The sequence below is a fragment of the Passer montanus genome, unplaced genomic scaffold, assembly GCF_014805655.1.
Source record: "Passer montanus isolate IOZ18808 unplaced genomic scaffold, ASM1480565v1 scaffold145, whole genome shotgun sequence".
Classification (NCBI taxonomy): Eukaryota; Metazoa; Chordata; class Aves; order Passeriformes; family Passeridae; genus Passer; species Passer montanus.
The window spans coordinates 830,713-856,608 of NW_024361496.1; the positions used below are offsets into that span (position 1 = coordinate 830,713).

The window sequence follows — 25,896 nt, forward strand, 5'->3', positions numbered from 1 at the left end:
CAGGCCCTGCATGAAATGCCTGAAAAACATGAAACTTTTTCCAAAAGCTGAGGACAGGATGCGTTCTGTAACTGGGCCCTTTGAAAGGGTTTTGAACTGTGCACTTAAAAAAAACAATGAGTCCCTTTAGGATGGTAGAGGTCTGTCTTTGTTGCTTTCTGTTACTTTAACTTCTGTAGAGCACTCTAAAAAAATGTTGTGAATATCCACATATATTCCAAGAAAAACCAGCAGCCTCTTCTCCTAGTGCTCTGAGACAAGGACTTTCCAAAATGTTCTGAAGTCTTGGATGTTTATTTTCTATTAGAATTGACTACCTAGACTTCCTCAGTGATATTAGGATGTTTGAAATTCCTTGGGACTGGGTTTGCTCCCTCATCATAAGATTTCTGGGGAACTTGGTGCTTCTGCCCCCCCTCCCCCAAAGTATTCAACCCCGAGAGACCCTCCTGCCTTTAGAGCAGTCTGTTTCTTGACCCTCTCAGAACTACTGTCAGGAAAACAAGTAACTGGTTGTGGTGTATGTTGTACTCTGGGTTTGCTTATGAAATCACTTGCATGGGATTTTTGGCTCCTTCTCCAATGTAATGGTACATTGCTTTTGTCAGATGTCATTCCTGGGTAGCTCTGGCACCAGCTAATCCCTCCTGTCCCTTGGCCCATGCTTTTGACTCGTGTCATGCACTGTTTGTCAAGTACATCTGCACGCTGCAAGAGCAGCAAAGTAAACAATCCTTCTTCTTTTCCCCTTTTCCTTCCAGAATTTGCTTGTTGCTTCGAAATCAGCTTTGTTGTCCATGCTAAAGAAAACCATTAGTGTTGATTAGAAAGGGGTATACACAGAACTTGAAGTCATAGCCAAAAGTGACCACCAGTTGCCTTTTCCTTCAGCTGCTGGGAGGATGGCAGTGTGCTCCGTGGGGTTTGTTGAGCTAAGATGCTGTTGCTCCATCTTGGCTCAATAAATGTCCCTGGGGAGGGGCTTGACACCGCAATCTCCAGTGCTACAGCAAAGAGCTGCTCTTGGACGAGCCTCAAACAGCTTTGATCTGATCCATCCCTGCTTTCTTTTGCCTCAGAGGTTGAAAGATCTCAAGCAAAGGGAGTTTGCTCGCAATGTCTCGTCGAGATCCCGGAAAGATGAGAGGAAGCAGGAGAAGGCCCTGCGGCGCCTGCACGAGCTGGCTGAGCAGAGGAGGCAGCCTGAGTGGTGAGTCTGGGTGGGCCCCAGCACCCCTGGAGCCTGGGGGGCTGCAGCCCTGGCCTGGGCTGGCATTCCTGCTCTGGGATACTGCACAGGCTTTGGGGGCAAAGCTTCACACTGGTGTTTGGGGCTCATGCTGGGCTTTTGGTAGGCGTGAGTTCACTAAACTGATCATGGAGAGCATCCCCAAATTGCTTTATCCAGCAATACATTTTCTTCAGTAATTCACCATTATTCAAAACTTTGAGTGGCTGTATAGTGATATTTTAATGCATGTGTCTGGGTGCAGGAGCACTTGAACTGTGTAAGGTTGTCTCCACTGAGAGATGGATCCTCCTGCAGAGGGACAGGGACACCAGTAAGCTGTGTTTTCTCTCTCCCCTGTTCAGTGCTCCTGGAAGTGGGCCCATGTTCAGGACCACCACAGTGGCTGTGGACGAGGAAGGTGGAGACGATGATGATTCCGCAGCCAACAGCGGCTCCTTCGTCCAGACGAGCTCGGGCCAGGCCACAGAGATGACCACGGACAGAGGCTTCCTGAACACTGGCCAAGGCACTGTGATGCCAGGCCAGACATCACAGGGGGCACAGGCCATCAGCTTTGGTATTAAGAGCTCTCTGGGAACTCCTCTACAGAAGATCGGCGTGTCCTTTTCCTTTGCCAAGAAGACCCCAGTGAAGCTGGAGACCATCGCTTCTGTTTTCAAGGACCACGTGGACGAGTCCAATTCTGCAGACGGGGCAAAAGGTGATGAGAGGGGGTCCTCGGAGGCTGGCAGCCTGCAGAAGTCTGGGGAGGGTGAAGGCACCAATAATTCTGATGGCAAGGCGGAGGACGATGACCAGCACGACAAGGACAGCGGGGCTCTGGCCAGCACCTTATCCAAACTGAAGAAGATGAGGCGAGAAGATGGACCAACGGCCGTGGAGCCAGAATATTACCACTACATCCCCCCAGCCCACTGTAAAGTAAAGCCCAACTTTCAATTCCTGCTTTTCATGAAGGCTACTGAGCAAACGGAAGCAGAAAATGTGAACAAAAAAAACGCGCACGAGTTGAAAAAGGGGACTTCCCCCAAACCCAAACCCAGCAAGCACACGGAAAAGGCTGCCGAGAGCACGGGGCAGCAGAAAGAGCAGAGTACTACTGAAACTACAGCTCAGCAGGGCAAAACAGAACGAAAAGACATCCCAGAGAACGAAAATACACAGGAGAGCAAGCACCTTCCAGAGAGCAATCCCCCGGAGCCAGACACTGCTAAAGAAGCTCCTCCTCCTGCCTCGGGCTGCAGAGATGGCTCTGAGGGACCAAAGCACCCCACGGGACCTTTTTTCCCTGTTCTGAGTAAGGATGAGAGCACGACACTGCAGTGGCCTTCAGAGCTGCTCATCTTCACCAAAGCTGAGCCCTCTGTGTCGTACAGCTGCAACCCCCTGTACTTTGACTTCAAGCTCTCCCGTAACAAGGATGCAAAAGGGAAGGGGGCAGAGAAATCCAAGGATCCAGGGGGGCTTTGTAAAGACAACACTCAGAACACAGAACCTGGTGAGGTGAGCAAAGCCAAGGAGGCCGAAAGTGTAGAGAACAGTTCTGCTCAAAAAATGGAAAACAAATCCCAGAGCAAGCAGGAGTCCAGTCTGGGAAGCATCTGTAAGGGAGAAGGGGAGGACAGCAGTAAGAGTATAACGGGTAAGAGTAAATCTGGAAGGTCCCATAAACACAAAAAGAAAAAGAAGCACAAAAAGTCCAGCAGACACAAACGCAAACACAAGGAGGAAGCTGAGGAGAAGGCCCGGAAAGCTGAGCTGGGGGAAGAGAAACCCAAGAAACGGAAAAGGCACAGGCACAAAAAAGGTAAATCCTCCCTTTCAACAGAGTCAGACCGGGCGCTGAAACCTGAACTGTCTGAAGACTGCAGCCATTTCCAGAAGAAAAAGCGATGCTCCCAGGAGTCCCAGAGGAAATCCCTGTCTGCTGAGGAGGGAAGCAGCAGTAAAAAAGAGGACGGGGGTAACTCCTGCCAAGAGCACGGCAGCAAAAGACACAAGGCTGAGCTGCAGCAGGTGCCTGGTGCGAGGAGGCGCTGCCCGGCTCTGTCCCAGCCCCGGAGCGGCTGCCGGAGCCAGCAGAGCAGCGGCGATGATGACAGTGACGAGGGCTCCCCTGGCAAGCACTGCCACCAGAAGTCCCCGTCGCAGTACAGCGATGACTACGACTCGGGCAGCGAGCACTCCCGCAGCCGCTCCCGCTCGGGCCGCAGGCACTCCTCGCACAGGTCCTACTCCACCAGCTCGGACGCGTCCTCGGAGCACAGCCGCTACAGCCGCCACCGCAGCTACTCGGACGACAGCTACAGCGACTACAGCGACCGCTCCCGCTGCCACTCCAAGCGCTCCCAGGACTCGGAGGATGACTCCGACTACAACAGCTCAAACCACCGCTCCAAGCGGCGCAAATACTCCTCATCAGAAGATGACTACAGCTCGAGCAGGAGCAGGTCCAGGAGTCGGAGCAGGAGCCGAACCCACCCTCGAGGCAGGTCGAGATCGAGGAGCCGGGGCAGGAGCCGCAGCAGCAGCTGCAGCCGCAGTCGCAGCAAGAGGAGGAGCCGCAGCGTGACAGGCCGCAGCTGGAAGCGCAGCCGCAGCTACAGCCGGGACCGCAGCCGCAGCACCCGCAGCCACTCGCAGAGGTCCCTGTCACGGAAGGGCTCACGGGGCCACGAGAGCCCCGAGGAGCGAAGGTCTGCCAGAAGGGACTTCATTAGGTCCAAGATCTATCGCTCCCAGTCTCCTCACTACTTCCGGACGGGCCGAGGTGAAGGGTCACTGCCAAAGAAGGAGGATGGCAAGGGAGAGGATCTGAAAGGGTCTAGCTCCCTGTCCCAGAACAGCAGCAGCTCTGGCATGGGGCGGGCCTCGGAAGGGGACTGCAGTCCTGAGGAGAGGAACTCCGTCACTGCAAAGCTGCTCCTGGAAAAGGTGCAGTCCAGGAAGGTTGAGAAGAAGCCCTGTGTCACTGACGAGATGCTGTCAGGAGCAAACAAAGTGGGCATAAAGCTCAAAGATCCTCCCCAGGGCTACTTTGGTCCCAAACTGCCTCCTTCCTTAGGCAACAAACCGGTTCTGCCCTTAATAGGGAAGTTGCCAACCATTCGGAAACCAAACTCCAAAAGGTATGAGGAGTCTGGCTTGGAGAGGGGTGAGGAGCAGGAGCTATCAGATGCTGAGGATGGTTCCCAAGGCATGGAGGAGGGTCAGCTGGCTGGCCAGTCTCTCCTGGAAGATGTGGTGATGGTAATTCAGGACAAACCTCTGGATGAGCAGAAACGTGACGAAGCCTCTGTGGAGATGCCGTCCCTTCCCCTGGACGCTCCGGCGCTTCCTGAGTGCTTTGGCTCTGGAGATCTGGTCATGCCGCACAACTTCCTCTCGGATCCAAGCGATGGTGATGGGCTGGAGCCTATGGACGGGGGCAACCAGCCAGTCCCAGTGGAAACCAGTATGATGCCCTTAGTTCCAGATGTTGAGCACTTTCCTGGCTACGTGCCTCAGAGCGGGGAGCCAAGCATGGAAGGAGATCGGGATGGGGGAGAAGATTCCTCTCTAGCCCCGCTGGAGAGCCAGCCCATCACCTTCACGCCCGAGGAGATGGAGAAGTACAGCAAGCTGCAGCAGGCGGCCCAGCAGCACATCCAGCAGCAGCTGCTGGCCAAGCAAGTGAAGGCCTTCCCCACGTCGGCCGCCCTGGCTCCGGCCGCGCCCGCGCTGCAGCCCATCCACATCCAGCAGCCGGCGGCGGCCTCGGCCACGTCCATCACGACGGTGCAGCACGCCATCCTGCAGCACCACGCCGCTGCCGCCGCCGCCGCCATCGGCATCCACCCCCACCCGCACCCGCAGCCCCTCGCTCAGGTCCACCACATCCCCCAGCCACACCTGGCACCCATTTCCTTGTCCCACCTGACCCACTCGATTATTCCGGGGCACCCCGCCACGTTCCTGGCCAGCCACCCCATCCACATCATTCCGGCATCCGCCATCCACCCCGGCCCCTTCACCTTCCACCCTGTCCCTCACGCTCTCTACCCGACCCTCCTGGCCCCGAGGCCAGCAGCTGCTGCTGCTGCCACAGCCCTGCACCTCCACCCCCTGCTGCACCCCATTTTCTCAGGACAGGACTTGCAGCATCCACCCAGCCACGGCACATGAAGGACAAAATGAAGGAACCTCGGAGGAAGGAGAATATTCGGCGTTTTGGTCAGGGGCCGGAGTCGAGCCAGCGGGCAGGTGAGGCCTGAGCATTTCCTTTCACTCTTGAGCAGCCAAAGAAGCCAGGGGCTCCAGGGCTGGGCAGTTGGCTGTGTCCCAGGGAAGTCTCGCTCCGACTCCTCCGTGCACGCAGCAGCACCGCTCCAGAAGAACCATTTCACCTTTAGAACAGCGAGACACTTGGAAAGGCTTTTTTTCCCCCTGGATTCTTACACTTGGTCATCTTCCTTCTGCCACCTTGTATATGATAAATGAGGTTTCATACACACTAATAGGATCTCTAAAAGTCCTTTTAATGAGGTCATCTAATTAAATAGCATGATTGAATCTGGCTTGTAATTGGCCATGGAACATCGGGAGCTGCCCGCTGCAGGGGGTCTGGAGGCCTCAGCTTTCAGGCATTGCAGGAGGTTCCTTGGCCCCTGTCTCTGCAGACGTGGGTTTGTCTTGCTGTGAGCAGCAAAGGTGGAAGTAAGATCTTAGTGTAAAGAGGAGGAGGAGCTCTGTGGGTGTGCCCAGAGCTCCCTTCTCCATCCTGCATCCATGCTCTCCTGCGCCAGGACCATGCCTGGATATCCCAGACTGGAGAGGGGTTCTGGGGTTGGGCTTCCAGTCTGGGCTTTGACCACTCTTCTCCTGAAAGGGGGAAAAAAATCACTCTGAAATACATCTTCTGTGGGGTTGGGAAAGAGGCACTGGGATGGGAGAGAGAAGGAGAATCCTGTTAGGAATTGAAGCAATACAGAGGACGGGGGAGCGCAGCCTGGATGTAAAACGTGTTCTTTCCTCTGTAACACTGATGGTTTCCTTATTAATTTATAGGATTTTTTTTTTAATGTAAAGAATTGCACTGAACTCTGTAAACAAAGATGCTGCTTTTTGTAGCTCCTATCAAAGGTTACATTTGTAGTATATCGCAATAATATTTTTTACAGCCAGTTCTTAGTGGTACTTGTTCTGGTGGCTTCTGTGTAAATATGTTTGCCGTAGGTGACCCAAGACACTTGTAAAGGTTCAATTTATAGTTTCAGCTAGATGCAGAACAGCTAAGCATGTATATTTTATCAAGCTCATGTATTTTTGAAGTTTTTATGTAGTATAAAATGTAAAAACAAACAAAAAAATCCTCATTTAGAATTTTGCAGAAGAAAAAAAAAATCAACAGGTGAGATTTGGGCGAGGTGAGGGGTGTGGGGGTAGCAGTGACTCTGGCAGGTTCTGCGTTCCTCCCTGCCATAGGAATGGGCACTGGAGCAGCCTGGGGAGCAGCAGGAATTCAGGGTGCTCCCAGAGAATAGGAGCCCTTTTTTTTCCTTTCCTTTTTCTCCCTTTGGAAGCAGTAATGTGCAGACCCTGCTGGTGCAGGAGGAGCCTTGGGACTGTTCCCAGCCCACACAGAGGGTTACCCCAGCTTCATCCATAAGGGATTTCCCAGCTTCACCCAGCTCAGGTGATACTGCCTGTGGGAGCTTCCCCACCCAGTGCAGGGGATGTCCCCACTGCTGCTGTCCCCACGGACAGGGCACTGCAGGTGTCACAGCCCTTGGGCCACCACCGCTGGAGGGAGGGATTTCAGAGCAGAGTGGGGATGTGGTGACATCCCCGTCCCTTTCCAGTCCCATTCCCCATCCTCTTCCCTGTCCCCTCCTGGAGTGCAGCACGAGGCCAGGCAGAGTCAAAGGATCAAAACCCCCCGAGCTCCCTCACCGTGTAAATGAGGAATTGGAGCAGGTCAGAGTGGCAGCAGTCACAAAAAAGGGACTCAATTTCCTGTAAATACCGAACAATTCAGTGTTACTGTCAGAGCTGAGCTTCATAGGGCCCATCCATGCCCTGGCCCCATCGTGCTGTGGGCAGGGGTCGTTTTTGGACTTCAGGATAGCGCTAAAATAATTAACCTGTCATTACTTAACAAGCATAAACAGACTGTATTTAACTTTGTCACATAAGATATATATATAAATATATATATATGCTGTAAAATGAGGGAAAAAAACCTTTCTAATAAACCAATGATTTGTGGAAAAAGAGATGTCATGTTGTGTGGTGGTGGGGGAGCTGCTGTGCAGAGCACCAGCCTCTTTTCCTAACCAAAGCCCTGGCTGGATTAAAGGAAAAAAAATCCACCCCCTGCATGCCAGCAGGCTCGGGGTCCGGGGTGCCACCTGCCCGTCCCTGGCGGTGGCCCTGGGAGGAGGTGGCTGATGGTGCCGCAGTGCTGAAAGAAACAGGAAATGAAGTAATTGGACAGAGGAAAGGATTAGAATTGCCCTCGGGGACTGGTGTGGGCTCCAGCTGGGCTCAGATGCTGCGGCAAGCCGGGGACGAGACCTCCCGAGGAGGAGCAGCTGCCCCTGAGTCCGGTGTCCTCCTGTCCCTGGGCAGGAGCTGCTCCGGGCTCAGCTGAAGCTAAACCGCCCCTCGGAGCTCTGGCACGGCTTTGGGCAAATCCCGCTCTCTTCAGCTCCCGCTGCTCCGCAGGGCTGCAGCAGCCCCCGCTCCGGGGACGGCGTGCCCCCTCAGGGCCCAAGGTGCCCTTTGGCTCTGCGGGGACCCCTATGCTCCCCAAACCCCCCCGGCTCCCTGTCCTGCGTCCCACCTGCAGCTGCAGAGACGGAGACAGCCCCCTTCCACACGGGCTGCTCCGGGGGGCGCTCCGGGGCTGGCACCAGGAGCCCCCGGTGACCGCGGCAGTCTGACTGTCCTTAATTAACAGAGTTAAAATTCATTCTGCAGGTGGGCTCAGGGGCTACGCCGCTGTCCGGGCAGGGCTGAGCCCCCGGCTGGCCCAGGCCTGGCTGCGGGCACCGGCTCTCCCCCGGGGACAGGAACACGGGGGCAAGGACAAGCCTTGTTCACTTGGCCGTGGGCTGGCCCCAGCCTCCCCCGGTCCCTTGCCAGAGCCATTGCCCTGCCCAGCGCTGCTGCTGCCTCTGCCCTGGCAGGGGTTTGGGGTGTCCCTGCCCTGGGGAAGGTGACACTGGGAGGGTGATGCCCAGTGCGGGCGGGCTCGGTGCTGTCAGCTCCATCCGGCTGCGGAGGGGTTATCGGGGGCGATGGAGGGGCCCTGTGCCCTGCTGCCCTCCCCTCCTCGCCACATTTCCGCTGCTAGGGCCTGCCTGCACCCCGAAATAGCCACCCCAAGATGCACATCCCGAAATGGCCACGCCGAGCCTGGCACCCCGCGGCGGGCTGGGCGCGCCCCGGCGGGCTCAGGCTGCTGTGGCCGTGTCCCCCACCCTGTCACCGTGTCTCCCGGTGGCACTGCCACCTCCTGTCCCCGCCTGCTCCGGCCACATCCGTCTCCCCCGCACCTCTCCGGCTCCGTGCAGGAGCGGATATGAGTCCGGGGGGGCCCTTCCTGTGTTCCCCATTCCTGCCGGGCCCGGCCCCAGCTGCGTCCCCCGAGATAAGCCAGGGACGCCCCGGGACGGCGGCTGTGGCCACATTTTGGGGTGAGGATGGGGCTGCTGCGGGTGCTGCTGCTCCTCGGGGGGCTGCGCCTGCCCCCCACGCTGGGGCTTCTCCAGGAGCCCCCCACCATCTACGAGGGACCCCCCGGCAGCTATTTCGGTTTCGCCCTGGATTTCCACATGAGCGAGGGAAGGTAGGGAGGCACCGGGGGGTCGGGGTCGGGCACGGCACACGCCCGCCGACCCTGACACCCGCTCTGCCCCCAGGCCCAGCGTGGCGGTGGGGGCCCCCCGTGCCAACACCTCCCAGCCCGGCGTGGCTCAGCCCGGCGCCGTCTTCCTCTGCTCCTGGCCCCCCGGCAAGACCCCCTGCCACCCCCTGCCCATCGACACTGCGGGTGCGTGGGCGCCGTGGGGCGGGGAGCGGGCGCGGGGGGTGCCAGCTCCGCACATCCCCCTGTCCCGCTCCCCCAGGGGACGAGAGCGAGAGCCAGGGCACCTTGGAGTTCCACACCTACAAGTCGCACCAGTGGCTGGGAGCGTCCGTCACCAGCTGGGACGGCAAACTGGTGGTGGGTGCATGCGGAGGGGGTGTGGGCAGCCTCGGGTGTTGGCGGGGTGGGCACCCAGCGTGTCCCATGGCCGTGCCCAGGTCTGTGCCCCGCTGCAGCACTGGAACGCTCTGGAGGGGCAGCACGAGGCGTTCCGCACCCCGACGGGCACCTGCTGGCTGCGGAGCCCGGGGCAGCGCGGCGCGGTGTGGTACTCGCCCTGCCGCGACCAGACCATGGCCAGCACCTACCGCCAGACCAACTACGGTGAGGGGACCGGGGGCGGGGGCGGGGGGCTCCAGCCCCGCTCCGTCTGACCCTGCCCTGTTCCCCCAGTGCACGACAAGCGCTACTGCGAGATCGGCTTCAGCGCCGCTGTCACCCCGGTGAGAGGGGACTTGAGGGGCTCGGGCACTTTGGGGGCATCGGGGGGCGGCGCCGGCGGGGTGCCCCCCGGGATGCCCAGGGGGGGCTGATAGAGGTGCAGAGGGTGTGGTCAGGATGGTACCTGGGTGTCACGGCGGGGGATGTTGGGGTCGGGATGCTGAGGTGGGGGATGCTGCAGTGGGAATTCCGGGAGGAGAGGTCCTAGGAGCGGGGGGGACGCTGAGGTGGGAGTGCCGGGATGGGAGATGCTGGGCTGGAATGTGCCAGGATGGGAAATACTGGGGTGGGGATACTTGGGTGAGGATGCTTTGGGGGGATGCCGGGGTGCCCCGGGGTGGTGCTGAGCCAGCTCCTCTCGCAGGATGGGACGCTGGTACTGGGTGCCCCCGGCGGGTACTACTTCACAGGTGAGTCCTTCCTGCCGGCGCTGCCGCCCCGGCTGCGGTGCCCCGTAAGTGCCACCCGCAGTGGCGCTGGCAGCCTAGGGCGTGTGGCAGCGGGTGCCCCGTCCGTGCTGGTGCTCCCCGCTGCGGTGTGCCCCAGGGCTCGTGTACTCGGTGGAGCTGGACAAGATCCTCAGGCGCTTCCTCGGCACGTCCCTGCTGTGGCTGGGGAGCCCCGGGCGCCCCACGGAGCCGCTGTCTGGGGATGACGAGGATGGGTACCGGGGTGAGCTGTGGGCACGGGCACCCTGCCCCACTGCCAGCTCCTGCGGGGATACCCCGGGGTCACCAATGCCCCTCTCCCTGCAGGATACTCGGTGGCCGTGGGCGAGTTTGATGGCAACCCCAAAACCAAAGGTAGGGCTGAGGGGTGCAGGGAACGGGGGTTGATGGGCTTGGGGCACCCCGGGGTGACCTTGGTCCCTTCCCGAGGGGGCAGGACAGGCTGTGCCAGGACAGGGGTCCCGTCCATCTCTGTGCTCTCATGTCGCACCAGGGGTGTCCGTGTGCCCACCCCAGTGCGGGGTATCCCCGTGCCCCCCTCAATGTCCCAGTGGGGCGCTCAGGGCTCTCATCCCTCACAGAGTACGTGGTGGGGGTCCCCAACAAGAGCAACACGAGGGGTGAGGTGAGTGCTGCGAGGTGCCCGGTGCCGCTGCCTGGCCCAGGGGACACCACCGTGTGTCACCGCGGGCTGGGCCTGGCGTCTGACACTGCCCTGGGCAGGTGGAGATCTTCACTGCGGGGGACACCCTGCGCCGGCTGCGGGGCATCGCCAGCGAGCAGGTACCCCTGCCCTGTGACACCCAGCACCCCCGGTGCTCACAGCACTCCTGCCCCTCTCCCACAGCACCCCAGCCCCCCGCCCACTGTGTCCCTGGCACCCCCGGTGCCACCCTCACCCTTTCCAGGTGGCTTCGTACTTCGGGCACACGGTGGCAGTGGCCGATGTCGATGGGGACGGGTGAGAGCCGGGACAGTCGTCCCCCCCTTCCTCCAAGGGGCACCCAGGGGTGCTGCCCCGTGCCTGGCACACCGCTGGGTGCCCCCAGCCCCCAAAGCTGCGTGCCTGACCCCGACCCCGCGCCGGGCACAGGCGGGATGACCTGCTGGTGGGTGCGCCCCTGTACATGGCCCGGCGCTCCGACGGGCAGCGCAGCGAGCTGGGGCGCCTCTACCTCTACCTGGGGCGGGGGCAGCAGCCCCTGGCCGGGCCCCCCCAGACCCTGACGGGCACCCACCCCTACGGCCGCTTCGCCGCCGCCATCGCCAGCCTCGGGGACCTGGACAAGGACGGCTTCGGCGGTACCAGCGCGGCGGGGCGGGGAGGGGGATGTGCCACCCCGGTGCCGCGCCTTGGGGAAACTGAGGCAGGAGAGCGCGGGTGGGCGCTCACGTCCCTTCTGTCCCCAGACGTGGCCGTGGGCGCCCCGCAGGGCGGTGACAGTGGCAGCGGGCAGGTCTTCATCTTCCGCGGGCAGAGCGAGGGGCTGGCGCCGGTGCCCACCCAGCGCCTCGACAGCCCCTTCCCCGGCCCCGCCGCCTTCGGCTTCGCCCTGCGTGGTGCCGCCGACCTGGACGGCAACGGCTACGCGGGTACAGCCCTGGCACGACACCGCCCTGCCACCGCCCTGCCAGCCCGGTGCCACCGCCCCGGCACCGACCCTCTGCCTGTCCCTGCAGATCTGCTCGTGGGGGCTTACGGGGCGGCCAAGGTGGCCGTGTACCAGTGAGTGCCCGTCCCTGCGGTGGCCCGGGGCTCCCTCTTGGTCCCCTGGCGCCTCAGCAATGTCCCCGTGCCCCAGGGGACTGCCCGTGGTGGTGGCCCGGACCCAGCTGAGTGTCCCCGACGGGCTGAACCCTGAGATCCTGGACTGTGTCCTGCCCGACTCCAGCGTCCGTGTCAGCTGGTGAGGGGACACTGCCGTGGGGACACTGCCATGGGGACACTGCCATGGGGACACCGCCGTGGGCTCAGGACAGGTCTCTGAGCAGCTGTTGGTGGTGTCCCCCGCAGCTTCCACGTGGTGTTTTGTGTCAGCGTGACGGGCCAGCACATCCCTCGGAGCATCCGTGAGTGCCAGTGTGACCCGGGGGGCACCGCTGGCACAGGGACACCGCTGGGGTGCCACCGCGGGTGTCACCAGTGCCACCCTCCCGTTCCCCACCAGAGCTGGAGGCTGAGCTGCAGCTGGACCGGCTGAAGCCCCGGCCGTCGCGGAGGGTCCTGCTGCTGCAGGGACACCAATCGTCCTGGCAGGGGGAGCTGCTGGTGGCACCGGGGACAGCCCCTGTGTGCAGCAACCTCACCGCCTACCTGCGGGTACGGGCACAGGAACAGCGCGGCAGAGGGCGACAATCCCTGGAGGGGACGGGAAGGGGGATGTGGCATCTCCAGCCAGGATGGGGACAGGGTTGGGGACAGGGATTGGGGATAACAGTGCCTCCCTGTCCCAGGAGGGTGGCAAACAGGGGTGGGGACAATGATGGCTGGGGGCTGTGGGGTGGGCACGGGATGCCCTCCAGAGTGCTGTGCCTTGGGTGTCCCCAGGACGAGGCCGAGTTCAAGGACAAGCTGAGCCCGGTGGCCCTGAGCGTGGCCCTGACGCTGCCCAGAGAGGCCCCGGGGTTGGTGCTCTACGGGGACACCCTGGTGCAGGCACAGGTAGGGGGGACATGGCTGTGGGGGGATGCCACCGTGGTGACACGGGGTGGTCTCATCCCCACCACGGCACATGTGGGTACCCCCAGCCTGGGTGAGCTCAGCTTGGGGTCCCCAGCTTGTGCCAGTGTCCCCAACACCCCCTGGGACGTTGCCCCTGTGTCCCTCCCACTCTCCCCAGTTTCCACTGGGATGTGGCTCATGCCCCCCCACTGTCCCTTGTTCCCTCTGCAATGTGCCCCCACACTGCCCCCGCCACTCCCTGGCATGCCCGTCCTGTTCTGCCCTCTGTGCTCACCCTGCAGTCCCCGGTCTCTGCCCTGAATGTCCCCTCTGTACCCAGCACTGTCCCCATTCCCAGCCCCAAGATGTCCCCTCTGTTCCCTCTGCCATCTCCAGTCCCTCCCCAGGATGTCCCCTGCTGTCCCTGCTCCCTCCTTGGTGTGTCTCAGGGTATGTCCCCTCTGCTGTCCCCATTCTTCCCTCTCGGAGATGTCACCTCCCTCCCCTCCATCCCCGGTCCCTCCATGGAATGTCCCAGATCTCCCCTCTGGGATGTCCCCTCTGGCCCCTCCACCAGCCCAGTCCCTCCCCGGGATGTCCCCCCGTGCCCGCTGCTGTCCCCAGTGACTCCCCCTGGATGGGGGGGTCCCCCTGTCCCCTCCCTGTCCCCTCCGTGTCCCCTGCCAGACGCACCTCGTCCTGGAGGACTGTGGCGATGACAACCTCTGCGTGCCCGACCTGCGCCTGGCTGCTGACACGTGAGCCCCGGGGGGCTGAGGGGTGCCCGGTGTCCCCACGAGGTGCTGACCCGCGATGTCCCCGTGTCCCCAGCCCCAGCCAGCGCCTGCTGATCGGCGCGGAGGCCGTGCTGTCCCTGCGTGCCAACGCCACCAACGCGGGCGAGGGCGCCTTCGAGGCCGAGCTGAGGGTGCAGCTGCCCCCGGGCACGCACTACCAGGCTGCCCGCAGCACCATCCCGGTGCGTGGCACTGGCGGTGACAGGGGCGGGGGGTGACGTCCTGCCCTTGCTGGCCATCACCTGCCTCTTTGGGGTGCCCAGCGGGGATGGGTGCTGGGAGATGCCCAGGGTGGGGGACTCACCGTGACCTTGGTGGCTGTCACCTTCATGGGGGTGCCCAGTGGGGGTGGGTGTCAGGGGGTGACCCAGATCAGGGGGCTCACACTGTGTCCCTCATTGTCCACGGGGCCACCTGGTGGGGGTCGGTGCCCTGGGATCCTGGGCTGGGGGTTCCTGTCCTGCCCTTGGTGGCTGTCACTCGCCACAGGATCCCCACTGGTGATGGGTGTTCAGGGGTGTCCGGGGTGTGGGGCTCAAGCCCTGCCCTCAGCTCATGTAGGTCCCCGGTGTGGCTGGTTCCTGGTCCATGACGTGTCCCCACCCCATGTCCCCACCCTGCAGGGGCAGAAGAAGCTGAGCTGCAACCCCAAGAAGGAGAATGGGACCCACGTGGTGCTCTGCGAGTTGGGCAATCCCATGAAAGCAGGAGCCCGGGTAAGGGGACAGGGGGGTCCCTACTGTGCCTGTCACCCACTGGGGCTGGTCACCCACGTGCCCCTCTCCTCTGCTGTCCCCAGATCACCGTGGACATGGAGCTGAGCGTGTCCGGGCTGGAGGACATGGGCGATGCCATCACCTTCCACCTCCAGCTGCGGAGGTGACACCCTGCTGTCCTCCCTGTCCCCCACCCACTGCTGGGACTCCGGCACCTCGGACTCGGTGTCCTCAGCATGTCCCCAAACTCAGTGTGCATCTGTCACCCCGCTGTGTCCCCACAGCAAGAACAGCCCCAGCCCCAGCCACGCGTCGGTGACGGTGACAGTGCCCGTGGAGGTGGAGGCAGAGATGGGGCTGCGAGGGTGAGGGTCCGGGGGGCCTGGGGATAACGGGGGGACGAAGGGGGACGCTGACCCCCCTCTCCCACCAGCAACTCCCTGCCTGCCACCATGGTGCTGCCCACGAGCTGGCACAGGGTGGAGGGCAGCCGGCGGCTCGAGGACCACGGCGTCAGGGTGGAGCACGTCTATGAGGTGATGCCCGCGGCTCTTCGGGGGATGTCCCCTCTGTCCCCTCCCCGGCGTCATCTCCTGTGCTGGGCATCACCCAACGTCCTCCCGCAGCTCCACAACAAAGGTCCGGGCACCGTCAGCGGGGTCACCCTGAGCCTCGCCGTCCCCCATCTGCTGGGCGACCACGTCCTGCTCTACCTGCTGGAGCTGGGCACCGAGGGGGGCATGAACTGCTCCCAGCACCCCGCCCTCAACCCCGCCCAGGTAGGGGCTGCGGGACCGCGCCCGCCGGCGGCCCTGGGACATGTCAGGGAGGTGGGTGTCACCTCCGTGTCCCCTTCCAGCTGGAGATCTCCGCTCCGACGGCCGCAGCGCCCGGGAACGGCACCCACCAGCGGGAGCGCCGGGAGGCGGAGCCGCCCCCGGGAGCGGGGAACGAGGGGCTGGGGGACCTCGTCCGTGTGGTGAGCGGTGACCCTGGGGACCTGCCGGCTGTGCTGGAGGCAGGGCTGGGACTGCGTCCCTTGGGTGGCCCTGGGGACATGCCGGCTGTGCTGGAGGCAGGGCTGGGGCTGCACCCCTTGGGTGGCCCTGGGGACATGCACGCCATGGTGGGCACAGGGCTGGGAGTGTCCCCTGGGGTGGGGGCCCCCCAACACCCACTGTGTTGGACACCGCCCTCAGGACTGTGACAATGCCACCTGCGTGGACATCACGTGCCACGTGCCCAGCCTGGGCAAGGACCAGCGGGCACTGGTCAGCGTGCACGCCCTGCTCTGGATGGACACCCTGCAGCAGGTACTGTCCCCTCCTGGGGACAGAGGGCACGGGGTGGCATTGTGCCCTCAGGGCGTCCCTGCAATGTCCCCTCACACGGCGGTCCCCAGAGAGCACCCTGGGACACCATGTGTGGGGTCATGGGTGCCCTGTCAGCTGCCGACGGGGTGGCATTGTGCCCTCAGGGCATCCCTGCAATGCCCCCTCCTGCACGGCGGTCCCCAGAGAGCACCCTGGGGACACCATGTGTGGGGTCATGGGTGCCCTGTCAGCTGCCAGCACCCCTGATGCCAGGTTCCCATGTGTCCCCATGTGTCCCCGGCGTGTCCCCGCTCTGTCCCTAGCGGGAGCACCTCCTGACGCAGTTCCGCATCCAGTCACAAGCGTGGTTCAACACCTCGGCCATGCCCTACCGCGTCCAGCCCCGCGTCCTGCCTGCCGGCAAGGCTGAGGTAGGGCTGCTGCCTGTGGGGACACGGGGACAGGCCGTGGTGGCAGCGCTGTCACCCACCTGTCCCTCTGCAGACTGAAACCTTCGTGGTGCGAGCCAGCCCTGGGGGCGAGGGCGCTGTGCCCGTGTGGTGGGTGGTGCTGGGGGTCCTGGCCGGGCTCCTGCTCCTCACCCTCCTCATCCTCCTCATGTGGAAGGTGAGTGGGCGCAGGGGTACACTGGGGACACTGGTGACATCCACCGTGGTGGTGGGGCCTCACTGGCACCAGAGGGACCATGAAACGTGGGACGCAGTGCTGGGGGTGGGGGCTGTGGGACAGGACGGGGACAGCAGCACGGGTGACACCGTGCGGTCCCAGGCGGGTGACACTGTGGGGGTCCCCCAGAGGCAGGGTGTCCCTCAGGACCAATGCCGTGGGGTCCCCGCGATGATGCCACAGGGATCTCCGGGGGGCTGATCCTGTGGGATCCCTGGGGCTGGTGCCGCGGGGTCCCCCAGGGCCCGACTGTCACTGTGTCCCCTTCCAGATGGGTTTCTTCAAGAGGACGCGGCCGCCTGCCGAGGGGGACGCGCAGGAGCCGGGCAGTGCCCCGGAGCCGGGCAGTGCCCAGGAGCCGGGCAGTGCTCAGGAGCCGGGCCAGGCCCAGGATTAGCGGGGTCCCCCTGTGCCACCCCCCACCCAGCCTTCCCCAGCCCCCGCGTGCCCGCGGGACCCCAGCCCCGCTCTGCTCCCCCCGACAATAAATCCCATCCCTGCCCTGCCCTCGGGTGCTGCCCACGGGGCTGTGGTTGTGCCCCCCCGGAGCTGCACCGGGGGTCTGCCAGGGCTCAGGGAGGCTTTTGGGGACCCCCGCGTGTCGTTGTGGGTGCCCCCGGAGAGCAGAGGGGTGGCGGGTGCCGGGGTCAGTCCCGGGGGCTGCTGCACTGCTGGGGATCCGGACCGGGGCCGGTGCTGGTACCGCGGGAGGGTCACGGTACCGGGCCAGTCCCAGGGTGGGAGCGGGGGACCGGGGCCGTGCCAAGGGCCAGTCCCGACACGCCGCTGCGGTACCGGGCTGAGGCTCAAGGAGGTACCGTGAGTGGTCCTGGGACGCTGGTCCGGTACAGGGCCAGTCCCGGGATGACGGTGCCGGTACCATGTCCCCGTACCGGGGCTCGGAGAGGAGCCGGGAATGGGTCCCGGGAGGCCTGTGCGGTACCGGGCAGTGCAGTGCGGCGGGTGCCAGTACCGGAGAGAGTCCTGCAGTGCCGAGTCCCGGTCCTGGTCTCGGGGCCGTGCCGGGGATGGGTACAGCGGGTCGGGATCGGTACCGGGCTTAGTGCCGGGGCTCGAGCAGTGTCAGAGGCGGGTCCGGGGGTCGGTGCCGATGTCGGGGGTGGGTCCTGAGATGCCGCTGCCGACACCAGGGTCAGTCCCGGGATGCCGGTGACGGTACCGAGTCCGGGAGGGGTCCCGGCTCTCGGGGCGCCGCAGGGGCGGTGCCGGCGGCCTGGGGCGGTGCCAGGGGCTGGTCTGGGGGTCTCGGGGCGGTGCCGGGGGTGGTCCTGGTGCCGGGGCGGTGCCGCTCCGGGGGTGGGCACTGGGCGGCCGTGCCCGGCGGCTCCGGCAGGTGGAGCCCGGTCCCCGCGGCGGGCGGGCGGACGCTCCCGGCCCCCCGCCTCCGACACCCCCATCCTTGCCCATCCCCCTTGTCCATCCGCCGTCCACCCCCGGCTGTGTCTGTCCGGCCGCACCCCCGTCTGTCCGTCTGTCCGTCTGTCTCCCTCTCCCCGGGCGGTTCTGGCCACCGGCGGGAAGAGGGTGAAGGGTGGGGGGCCTGGGCAGTGCCAGGGGGTGCAGCTGGTTGGGTGGGGGTCACGGACAGAGCTTGGGGGATCAGAGGGTGGGGATGGTGCCAGACCTTGCGGTACAGGGTGGCGGGGGGGTCCCGATGGTGGGTGGGCATCACAAACCAGGGGTGAAGGAAGTTGGGTGGGGATCGTGGACAGAGCTTAGGGGTGCAGGAGGGTGGACGGGGGTCCTGAGCAGAGCTTGAGGGTGGCTGATGGTGGGTGGAGGTCCCAGGGCAGGGGGTGCATGATGGTGGGTGGGCAGGGGGTCCTGAGCAGCAGCCGGGGCAGGATGGTGGGGGGTGCATCCGGCAGACAGGGCGGGCCTTGGGGTCCCTGCGGTTCCCTGTGACCCCTCCCGCACCCCAAACCCTCCTGGCAGAGCCCCTATGCCAGGGTGAGGCGTGCCCGGGGTGACAGGGGGGCTTGGGGTCAGTGACCCCACCCCCGACCCGTCCTGTCTGTGCTGGCTCAGCTCCCCGCTGGCGTCACCCCTGCCCATCCCTGTCCCCGCGGGGTGACAGACGTGGCAGGGCTCCTCACTGCCACCCCGGGGCCTGCACCCCCGCCCTGCTCTCGGGACACTGGGGTCAGACTGGGTGGCACTGGGGAGCCAGCGAGGGGCCAGCGAGCCTAGGGTGGCCGCAGCACCCTCTGGGGACCCTTTGGTGGTGGCGGGGGGACAGAGAGCGGGGACGGGGCCGTGCCTGTGCCTGTGTCCCCGCGCTGGGGGTGGCACCATGGCCCCCTCCTCGGCGGACACCGGCGTGGCCGTTGATGCCAGCTGTCCCCCGGCAGCTGCGGGAGGCCGCGGGGACATTCCTGCCCGCGGGTGCCGGCTGTCCCCGCCATGCGGGGGGACACCCCCAGCCCCTCCATTCCTGAACCCGCCCCCTCCCCCCCGTGCATCGCTGGAGCAGCTGCGCGAATCCCCCCCTCGCCCGTTGCCACATCTGGGCCGCATCTGGCCGGGCCGGGTCGGGGGGGGTGCCCGGTGGGGTGGGGGGTTCCGGGGGGCCGGGGCTGCGGGGGGCCCGGCGGCAGCCCCGGGGCGCGGGATGAAGGAGGTCGTTGCCTGGGTGACGGCGCCGGAGCCGGGACCGCTGCCAAGGGCTGCGGATCATGCGCAGGATGGCGCTGGCTCGGGGGGGCCGGGGGCACTCGGGGGTTTAGGGTCCCCCCTCCCTCGAGCCGGGCCCTGCAGCAGGGACTTGCCGGGGGGATCCCTCCCCCTGCTGCTGTGGGGCCTGCTGGGTTCGAGACCCCCTGACCTTGGGACAGGAGTGACAGGCACCTACCTGGGGGTGGCCTTTGGTGGGGGGGTTGAGAGTGACGTGACTGGGTGCACCCAGCCGGGTGGGCACGGCACCCTGGGGCCACGAGCCCCCTCAGGGGGGCACAGGGTGGGCACAGCAGTGATGCTCACACCCCCTCGGGACGGTGCCTGCTGCCTACTGGGGAGCACCTGTGACCTGCCAGGGTGGTGCCTGTGACCTGCTGGGCATGGTGGGCACTGGGATGGGTCCCACCACCTGCTGGGTGCAGGATGGTGGCTGTGATGATGACCATGACACCCCTGGGATGGTGGCGGTGAGCCCCCTGGGATGGTGGCCACGACCTGGCAGGGTGTGTTCCACCACCTGCTGAAATGGTGGCCAGACCCCCTGTGCTGTTGGCCATGCCCCCTGTGATGGGGATGGTGGTCATGACCCAGCAGGACAGGTCCCACCACCTGTTGGTGTGGTGCCCATCATCCATCAGGATGGTGGCTGTGACCCCTGGGATGGTGGCTGTGTCCTCTGGGATGGTGGCTGTGTCCCCCGGGACAGTGGCCATGCCCCCTGGGACAGTGTCTGTGACCCTGGGATGGTGACTGACCCCCTGGGATGGTGGCCATGTCCCCTGTGATGGTGGCTGTGTCCCCTGTGATGGTGGCTGTGTCCCCTCTGATGGTGGCTGTGCTCCCTTGGATGGTGGCTGTGACCCTGGGATGGTGGCCGTGCCCCCTGTGATGGTGGCCGTGCCCTCTGGGATGGTGGTTGTGACCCCCCGGGACGGTGGCTGTGCCCCCCGGGATGGTGGCTGTGACCCCTGGGATGGTGGCTGTGTCCTCTGGGATGGTGGCTGTGCCCCCCGGGACGGTGGCCGTGCCCCCCGGGATGGTGGCCGTGCCCCCTGGGATGGTGGCTGTGCCCCCCGGTTTGTGTCCCACCACCTGCTGGCACGGTGGCCGTGCCCGCTGGGTTAGTGGCTGTGACTCCCCACACGCCGTCCCCGTGCCCACGCCGTGTCCCCGCCGTGTCCCCGCAGAGGTGCTGCTGCGGGTGCAGGTGTTCGAGAGCGGCACGCTGGCCCCGCTGCCGCAGGCGGCCCTGGACGTGCTGGGCGCCCGCAGCGCGCTGGCCGCGGGCAGCACGGACCACTCGGGCACCGCCGTCCTGCCCGTGCCCTACCGCCTGGGCTCCTGGCTGCTGGTCACCGCCGCACGCCGCGGATACGTCACCGCCTCTGTCCCCTGGCGCGTCACCAAACTGCCACGTGAGTCACCGGCACCGCCAGCCTTCCTGGGCGCTCTGGCTGGGGGTCCCCAATCCCTCACCGGGGTCTCTGAGTCTGTCAGGGGGGCACAATCCCTTCCTGAGGGGATTTGAGCCATGATGGGGGATCCCCAATCCCTTCCTGAAGGTCCTGGGTCTGATTGGAGGTCCTGAATTCCTAACTGTGGGCTCTGAGCCCTGGTGTGGGGTCCTTAGTCCCTTACTGGAACCTTCCTTGCAGGGGACCCCTAATAGGTTTCAGTGTAGGGGTCCCTTATAGAAGGGTGTTTGGGAGGGGTCAGACCCCCTTGGGAGGGGACAACCATGTCCTGGTGGCCCCCAAGTCCCCCCATGGCATCCCATGGCATCCCATCCCATGGATCCCATCCCATGGATCCCATCCCATCCCACGGATCCCATCCCATCCCATCCCACCCCATCCCATGGATCCCATCCCAGGGCAGGGGAATTTGGGGGTGCCCCCTGGGATGCACTCCAGTCCTTCTCCCCAGGGCAGGGGGGACTGGGGGTGGCATCAGTGGCAGGGGTCACCTTGGGGAGGTGGCACACATGGGAGCACCCAACTGGGGAGGTGGGAATGGGGTACAGGGATTGTGGGGTACAGGATGGGGATGGGGGGTACTGGGATGAAGCAATACAGGGACAGGGATGGAGGGTGTGTGGATGGGGTTGTGGAGGGGGTGCCCCCACCCTGCCCACTGCCTGTCCCCCCATTCCTCCTGTCCCTGCCCCGAATGCACCTCACCCCTTGCTGTGTCCCCCTTCCCCACTCCCTCCTCAGACCCCATCCCCCTCTCCCCATCAGTCCTCCCAACCTTGGGAGGAGTATTTTTGTGTGTGTATTTTTGGGGTCCAGGTGTGGGTACTTTGGGGTCCCCCATCGCCCCCTCTTCCCCTTGCAGTCTACGCCTCCATCAGCCTCTACCTGCTCCCGGAGCGCCCGGCCACGCTCATCCTCTACGAGGACCTGGTCCAGATCCTCCTGGGATCGCCAGGTGGGACACGGGGGTGGCGCTGGGTGACACCACCCACCCTGGGTGACACCACCGCCGCCCTGGGTGACACCACCCACCCTGTGCCCCCGCCGAACCACGGGGATGGCGGTGGGTGACACCGCCACCCCCCGTGTGCTGCCACCCGCGTGTCCCCGCAGGTGGCCGTGGGCAGCCGTGGGCGCAGTTCCCCCGGCGGGCAGCGCGCCTGCCCCGCAGCTCCACGTACAGCCAGCTCGCCGCGTCGCTCACCGCCGCCTCCGGCCCCGGCCTGGCCCGCGCCTTCCCCGCCTTCCTCGGGGCCGAGCAGGACGGCAGCGGTACGGGGGGCACCGCGGACGGGGGTGGGGGCGCACCCTGGGTGGCCCCCCTTAGGGATGTCCCCGTCCTTGTCCCGCAGCCAATGGCACGTGGCTGGAGCTGGCGCCGGTGGCGGCTGTCAGCGTCCACCTGTTCACCGGCAACGGGACCGAGGTGCCGCTGGCCGGCCCCGTCCATCTGTCCGTCCCGCTGGCCCCCGACGCCGCGGCCGTGGTGGCCACCAGTGTGCCAGCCTGGAGGTTTGACCCCAAGAGCGGTGAGTGCTGGCTGGGGTGGCACAGGGGACACAGAGGGGGACAGAGGGGACACAGCTCCTGCTGGGAGTGGCACAGGGGACACAGCTCCTGCTGGGGGGGACAGAGGGGACAGAGCTCCCATTGAGGGGGGCAGAGGGAGACACAGCTCTTATTGAGGGGGATAGAGGGGAACACAGCTGCTGCTGGGGGGGACACAGCTCCTGCTGAGGGGGACAGAGGGGACACAGCTGCAGCTGGGGGTGGCAGAGGGGGACACAGCTCCTGTTGCGGGGTGCAGAGGGGACACAACTGCTGCTGGGGGTTGCAGAGGGGACACAGCTCCTGTTGAGGGGGACACAGTTCCTGCTGGGGGTAGCACAGGGGACACAGCTCCTGTTGGGGGGTGCAGAGGGGACACAGCTGCTGCTGGGGGTGGTGGGGTGGTGGGGTGAGGGGTCTCAGCCCGCGGTGTCCCCACAGGGGGGTGATGGGGTGGTGAGGTGAGGGGTCTCAGCCCGCTGTGTCCCGCAGGGCTGTGGGTCCGGAACGGGACGGGGCTGATCCGGAAGGAAGGCCGGCAGCTGTACTGGACGTTCGTCTCCTCCCAGCTGGGATACTGGGCAGCAGCTCTGCCCTCCCCCAGCACGGGTAAGGTGACACCTGTGAGTGCCCTCCCAGCCGGTGTCCCTTGGCTCTGGGGACAGGCTGGCTGGGGAGGGGGTGGCAGCACCTTGGGGTGCTTCCCCTCCGACGCCCCTGTCCAAGGGCTGCCTGAGGGGCTGGGACCACCCTGGGTGCTCCTGGTGCCCCCCAGTCCCATGGTCCCCAGGGCTGTCCAGGCTGGGGGGACACTGCAGCCCCCTGGGGTGCTGTGCTGGGGGTTCCCTTTGCCCCCCAGGGAACTCTCGGGGGGGGCTGCCCCTCTGACCCTGCTGTCCCCAGGGCTGGTGGCAATGGCAGCAGGTGTGACGGACATCACCACCTACCACACCATCTTCCTCCTCACCATCCTGGGTGCCCTGGCCCTGCTCGTCCTCATCCTCCTCTGCCTCCTCATCTACTACTGCAGGTCAGCCCTGACCGTGGGGGGTGGGAACAGAACCCGACATTCCACGTGGGAATGGGGGTCAGCACCCCTGGGTGCCCCACAGCTGGGGGGGACCATTTCCTGGCACCCTATAACTGGTTATGGGGAGGGGGCATCATCCTCCTGGTACCCCTGGGTGCCCTTTATCTGCCTTTGGGAAGGGGGGGCACCACCTCAAGGCACCCCCAAATGTCCTAGACCTGACTGTGGGGAAGGGGTACCACCCTCCTGGCACCCTTGAGTGCCCTGTAGCCATTCTGGGGGAGTCACCACCCCTTGGAACCCCAAAATGCCCTGTAGTTGGCTATGGGGAAGAGGCACCAGCTGTGGCACCTCTGGGTGCTCTTTATCTGGATTTGGGAGACAGACACCGATCTCCAGAACCACTGGGTGCCCTGGAGCTGGTTTGGGAGGGGTGACACACCACTCCCCAGGACCCTTGGGTGCCCTGTAACTGGATTTGGGGGGTGACACACCACTCCCCAGCACCCCTGGGTGCCCTGTCACTGGATTTGGGGGGTGACACACCACTCCCCAGCACGCTTGGGTGCCCTGTAACTGGATTTGGGGGGTGACACACCACTCCCCAGCACCCTTGGGTGCCCTATAGCCCCCTCCTCGAGCTCCTTCCAGCGGGCGCGGGAGGGGGGAGCAGGGGGACCCCGTTCCTCACGAGCCCCCGCGTCCCCGCAGGCGGCGCTGCCTGAAGCCGCGGGCTCAGCACCGCAAGCTGCCGCTGCCGGGGCCGCTGGACGCGGCGCGCCGGGACCAGGCCACCTCGGTGTCCCAGCTGGACCTCCTGTGCGGGGGCAGCCACCTGGAGACCGCCTCCTCGGGGGGCGACACCGACCTGCCCACCCCCAGCCTGCCCCCCTCGGCCCGCGAGCTGCCCCCCGCCCGGCCGCCGCGGCCGCCCTCGCTGGCCCCGCCCGGGCCGCTGCTGCTCTGCGGGCCCCTGGACCGCGGCGGGGGCCCCGAGGATGTGTACCGGGGGGTGATGCCCACCCTGCTCATCCCCGCCCGCTACATGCGCCTGGCCCCCGGCGAGCCCGAGGGTCCCCCCGAAGCCGATGGGGGCCCCGGTTCGACGGCGGCCGCGGCCGCGCCGCCGCCCCCGCCCTCCTCCGGGCAGCCCTTCGAGGAAGGGGAAAACTGGGGCGGGGCTCGTGCCCCCCAACCGGTGAGCGGCTCGGTGGCCATCCCGGTGCTGCTGGACGGGTCGGCGGTGGCCCAGCTCAACGGGGAGCTGCAGGCGCTGGCCGGGCAGCAGCTCCTGGAACTGGGGGGGCCGCCACCCCCGAGAGCCTGGTTCGTGTCCCTGGACGGGCGCTCCTCCCAGGTTCGGCACTCCTACATCGACCTGCAGGGCAGCGAGAGGGGCCCCGGCCCCGCGCCCCCTCCCCGCCTCCCCCGGGCCGCCGGAGGCGGGGAGGAGGACGGGGGGCCCCGGCCCCCGCTGCCCGCAGCCTCCCCCGAGGACAGCTCGCTCGCCCCCTTGCTGGAAGCAGGCAGCGGGGGGCGGCGAGGGGGCGGCAGCGGGCGCAGCAGCGCCAGCGAAGCCCCTCGAGACTCCCTGACCAGCCCCGAGGAGGAGGCGCTGGCCGAGGCGGGCGACGGGGGCGACGAGGGGGGCGACCGCAAGAGCCCCTGGCAGAAGCGGGAGGAGCGGCCTCTGATGGTCTTCAATGTCAAGTGAGTGTGGGGAGGCCGGGCCCCTGGTGCGGGGCAAGTCCCAGGGGGTGCTGGGATGGGGACACCGCTGCTGTCACCCGTCTCAGCCCACCACTGTCCTTCCCGGCCACCGCCTCCTCCCGCCACCGTCCTCTGTCATCGCTGTCCCATCGTTGTGCCATCCCACTGCCATCTCACCCCAGCACCATCCCACCCGCCATCCCACCACAGTCCCACACAGCCATCATCTCCTCCCACTGCTGTCATCCCCGTGCCACCCTCCCACCGCCCTGTCCTGTCTGTCACTGTCCCATCTTATCCTGCCATGCCATCCCACCACCTTCTTCACCATCCTGCCTTGTCACTGTCCTCCCCCACCACCGTCCCAGCCCACCACCGTCCTCTCCTGCCACTGTCATGTCCCACCACTGTCACAGCCCACCACAATCCCATCCCACCACCATGGTCCCTTTCTGCCAGGGGAGGGACCAGAGTGACCACACCCAGGCCACCGTGGCCCCCACCCTGTGCCACCAGGCTCTGTCACACGGGATCCTGCTGCCCCATTCCCTCTGTGTCCCACCCAACACCACCCTCCGCCTCCCTGTCTTTTGGGGGTGGGAAGTGCATGCTCCATGTTCCCCCACTCCTGAGCCATGTCCCCTTTTGTGTCCCTGCAGGACAGGGGGGGCTGGCACTGCCCCCCGAGCCAGCGGTGCCTCCAAGCTGCCATAGGAGCCGGGGGGCCCTGTCCCCCCACCCTCATCCCCCTTTGGATTTTAACTCGTGTTTCTAAACGTTTTCTACGTGGTGAGGATGAAGAGGGGTCATTGGGGCCAGGCTGGCAGCGGGGGGGCCATGGGGACCCCCTGGGTGCCAGGCTGGGCAGGGAGCTGCTGCCTGCACCTGCCTGCACGTCCTGCCCGCTCCTTAGAGGCATTAATATATTAAACACACAAAATCCCCCCTCCTCTGCCTCCTGCCTCAGCTTCCCCCCCTCGCCAGGAGC

At 65.1% G+C, this 25,896-nt stretch overlaps 3 protein-coding genes across 12 annotated transcripts in view; all 3 read left to right on the forward strand.

Moving 5' to 3' along the window:
- The window catches only part of GPATCH8 (G-patch domain containing 8), a 56,052-nt gene extending 48,546 nt beyond the window's left edge, over positions 1 to 7,506 (forward strand). For all 7 annotated transcript variants that reach the window (XM_039700888.1, XM_039700891.1, XM_039700890.1 and 4 more), the window contains 2 exons: positions 1,080 to 1,210; positions 1,594 to 7,506. In XM_039700888.1, coding sequence (XP_039556822.1) covers positions 1,080 to 1,210; positions 1,594 to 5,416 — 3,954 coding nt within the window. In that variant the 3' untranslated portion in view covers positions 5,417 to 7,506. The remainder of the gene's footprint in view (positions 1 to 1,079; positions 1,211 to 1,593) is intronic.
- Positions 7,507 to 8,862: 1,356 nt separating this feature from the next.
- ITGA2B (integrin subunit alpha 2b) lies at positions 8,863 to 17,794 on the forward strand. Of its 3 annotated transcripts, none has more exons than XM_039700845.1 (31): positions 8,863 to 9,083; positions 9,157 to 9,287; positions 9,364 to 9,461; positions 9,542 to 9,707; positions 9,777 to 9,826; positions 10,189 to 10,234; positions 10,371 to 10,496; positions 10,580 to 10,627; positions 10,855 to 10,898; positions 10,997 to 11,056; positions 11,182 to 11,234; positions 11,367 to 11,575; positions 11,684 to 11,866; positions 11,954 to 11,999; positions 12,076 to 12,180; positions 12,288 to 12,343; positions 12,442 to 12,593; positions 12,822 to 12,935; positions 13,623 to 13,693; positions 13,767 to 13,914; positions 14,356 to 14,448; positions 14,532 to 14,611; positions 14,733 to 14,813; positions 14,882 to 14,984; positions 15,075 to 15,227; positions 15,308 to 15,427; positions 15,648 to 15,761; positions 16,085 to 16,192; positions 16,266 to 16,388; positions 16,720 to 16,785; positions 16,822 to 17,794. In XM_039700845.1, exons 1-31 carry the CDS (start codon positions 8,938 to 8,940, stop codon positions 16,843 to 16,845), a joined length of 3,117 nt encoding a protein of 1,038 aa, XP_039556779.1. In that variant the 5' UTR covers positions 8,863 to 8,937; the 3' UTR covers positions 16,846 to 17,794. The 3 variants fall into 3 exon arrangements, with proteins under 3 accessions (XP_039556779.1, XP_039556780.1, XP_039556778.1); XM_039700846.1 differs by having other exon boundaries at positions 16,720 to 16,767; positions 16,804 to 17,794; XM_039700844.1 differs by having other exon boundaries at positions 16,720 to 17,791.
- Positions 17,795 to 20,129: 2,335 nt separating this feature from the next.
- On the forward strand, positions 20,130 to 25,857 carry FAM171A2 (family with sequence similarity 171 member A2). 2 transcript variants are annotated; one of them, XM_039700847.1, is made up of 8 exons: positions 20,130 to 20,560; positions 21,483 to 21,575; positions 21,734 to 21,892; positions 21,973 to 22,149; positions 22,661 to 22,777; positions 23,072 to 23,198; positions 23,910 to 24,908; positions 25,568 to 25,857. In XM_039700847.1, the coding sequence occupies exons 1-8, from the start codon at positions 20,140 to 20,142 to the stop codon at positions 25,620 to 25,622; spliced, it is 2,148 nt and encodes a 715-aa protein (XP_039556781.1). In that variant the 5' UTR covers positions 20,130 to 20,139; the 3' UTR covers positions 25,623 to 25,857. The 2 variants fall into 2 exon arrangements, with proteins under 2 accessions (XP_039556781.1, XP_039556782.1); XM_039700848.1 differs by lacking the exon at positions 25,568 to 25,857 and having other exon boundaries at positions 23,910 to 24,912.
- Positions 25,858 to 25,896: the final 39 nt, after the last annotated feature.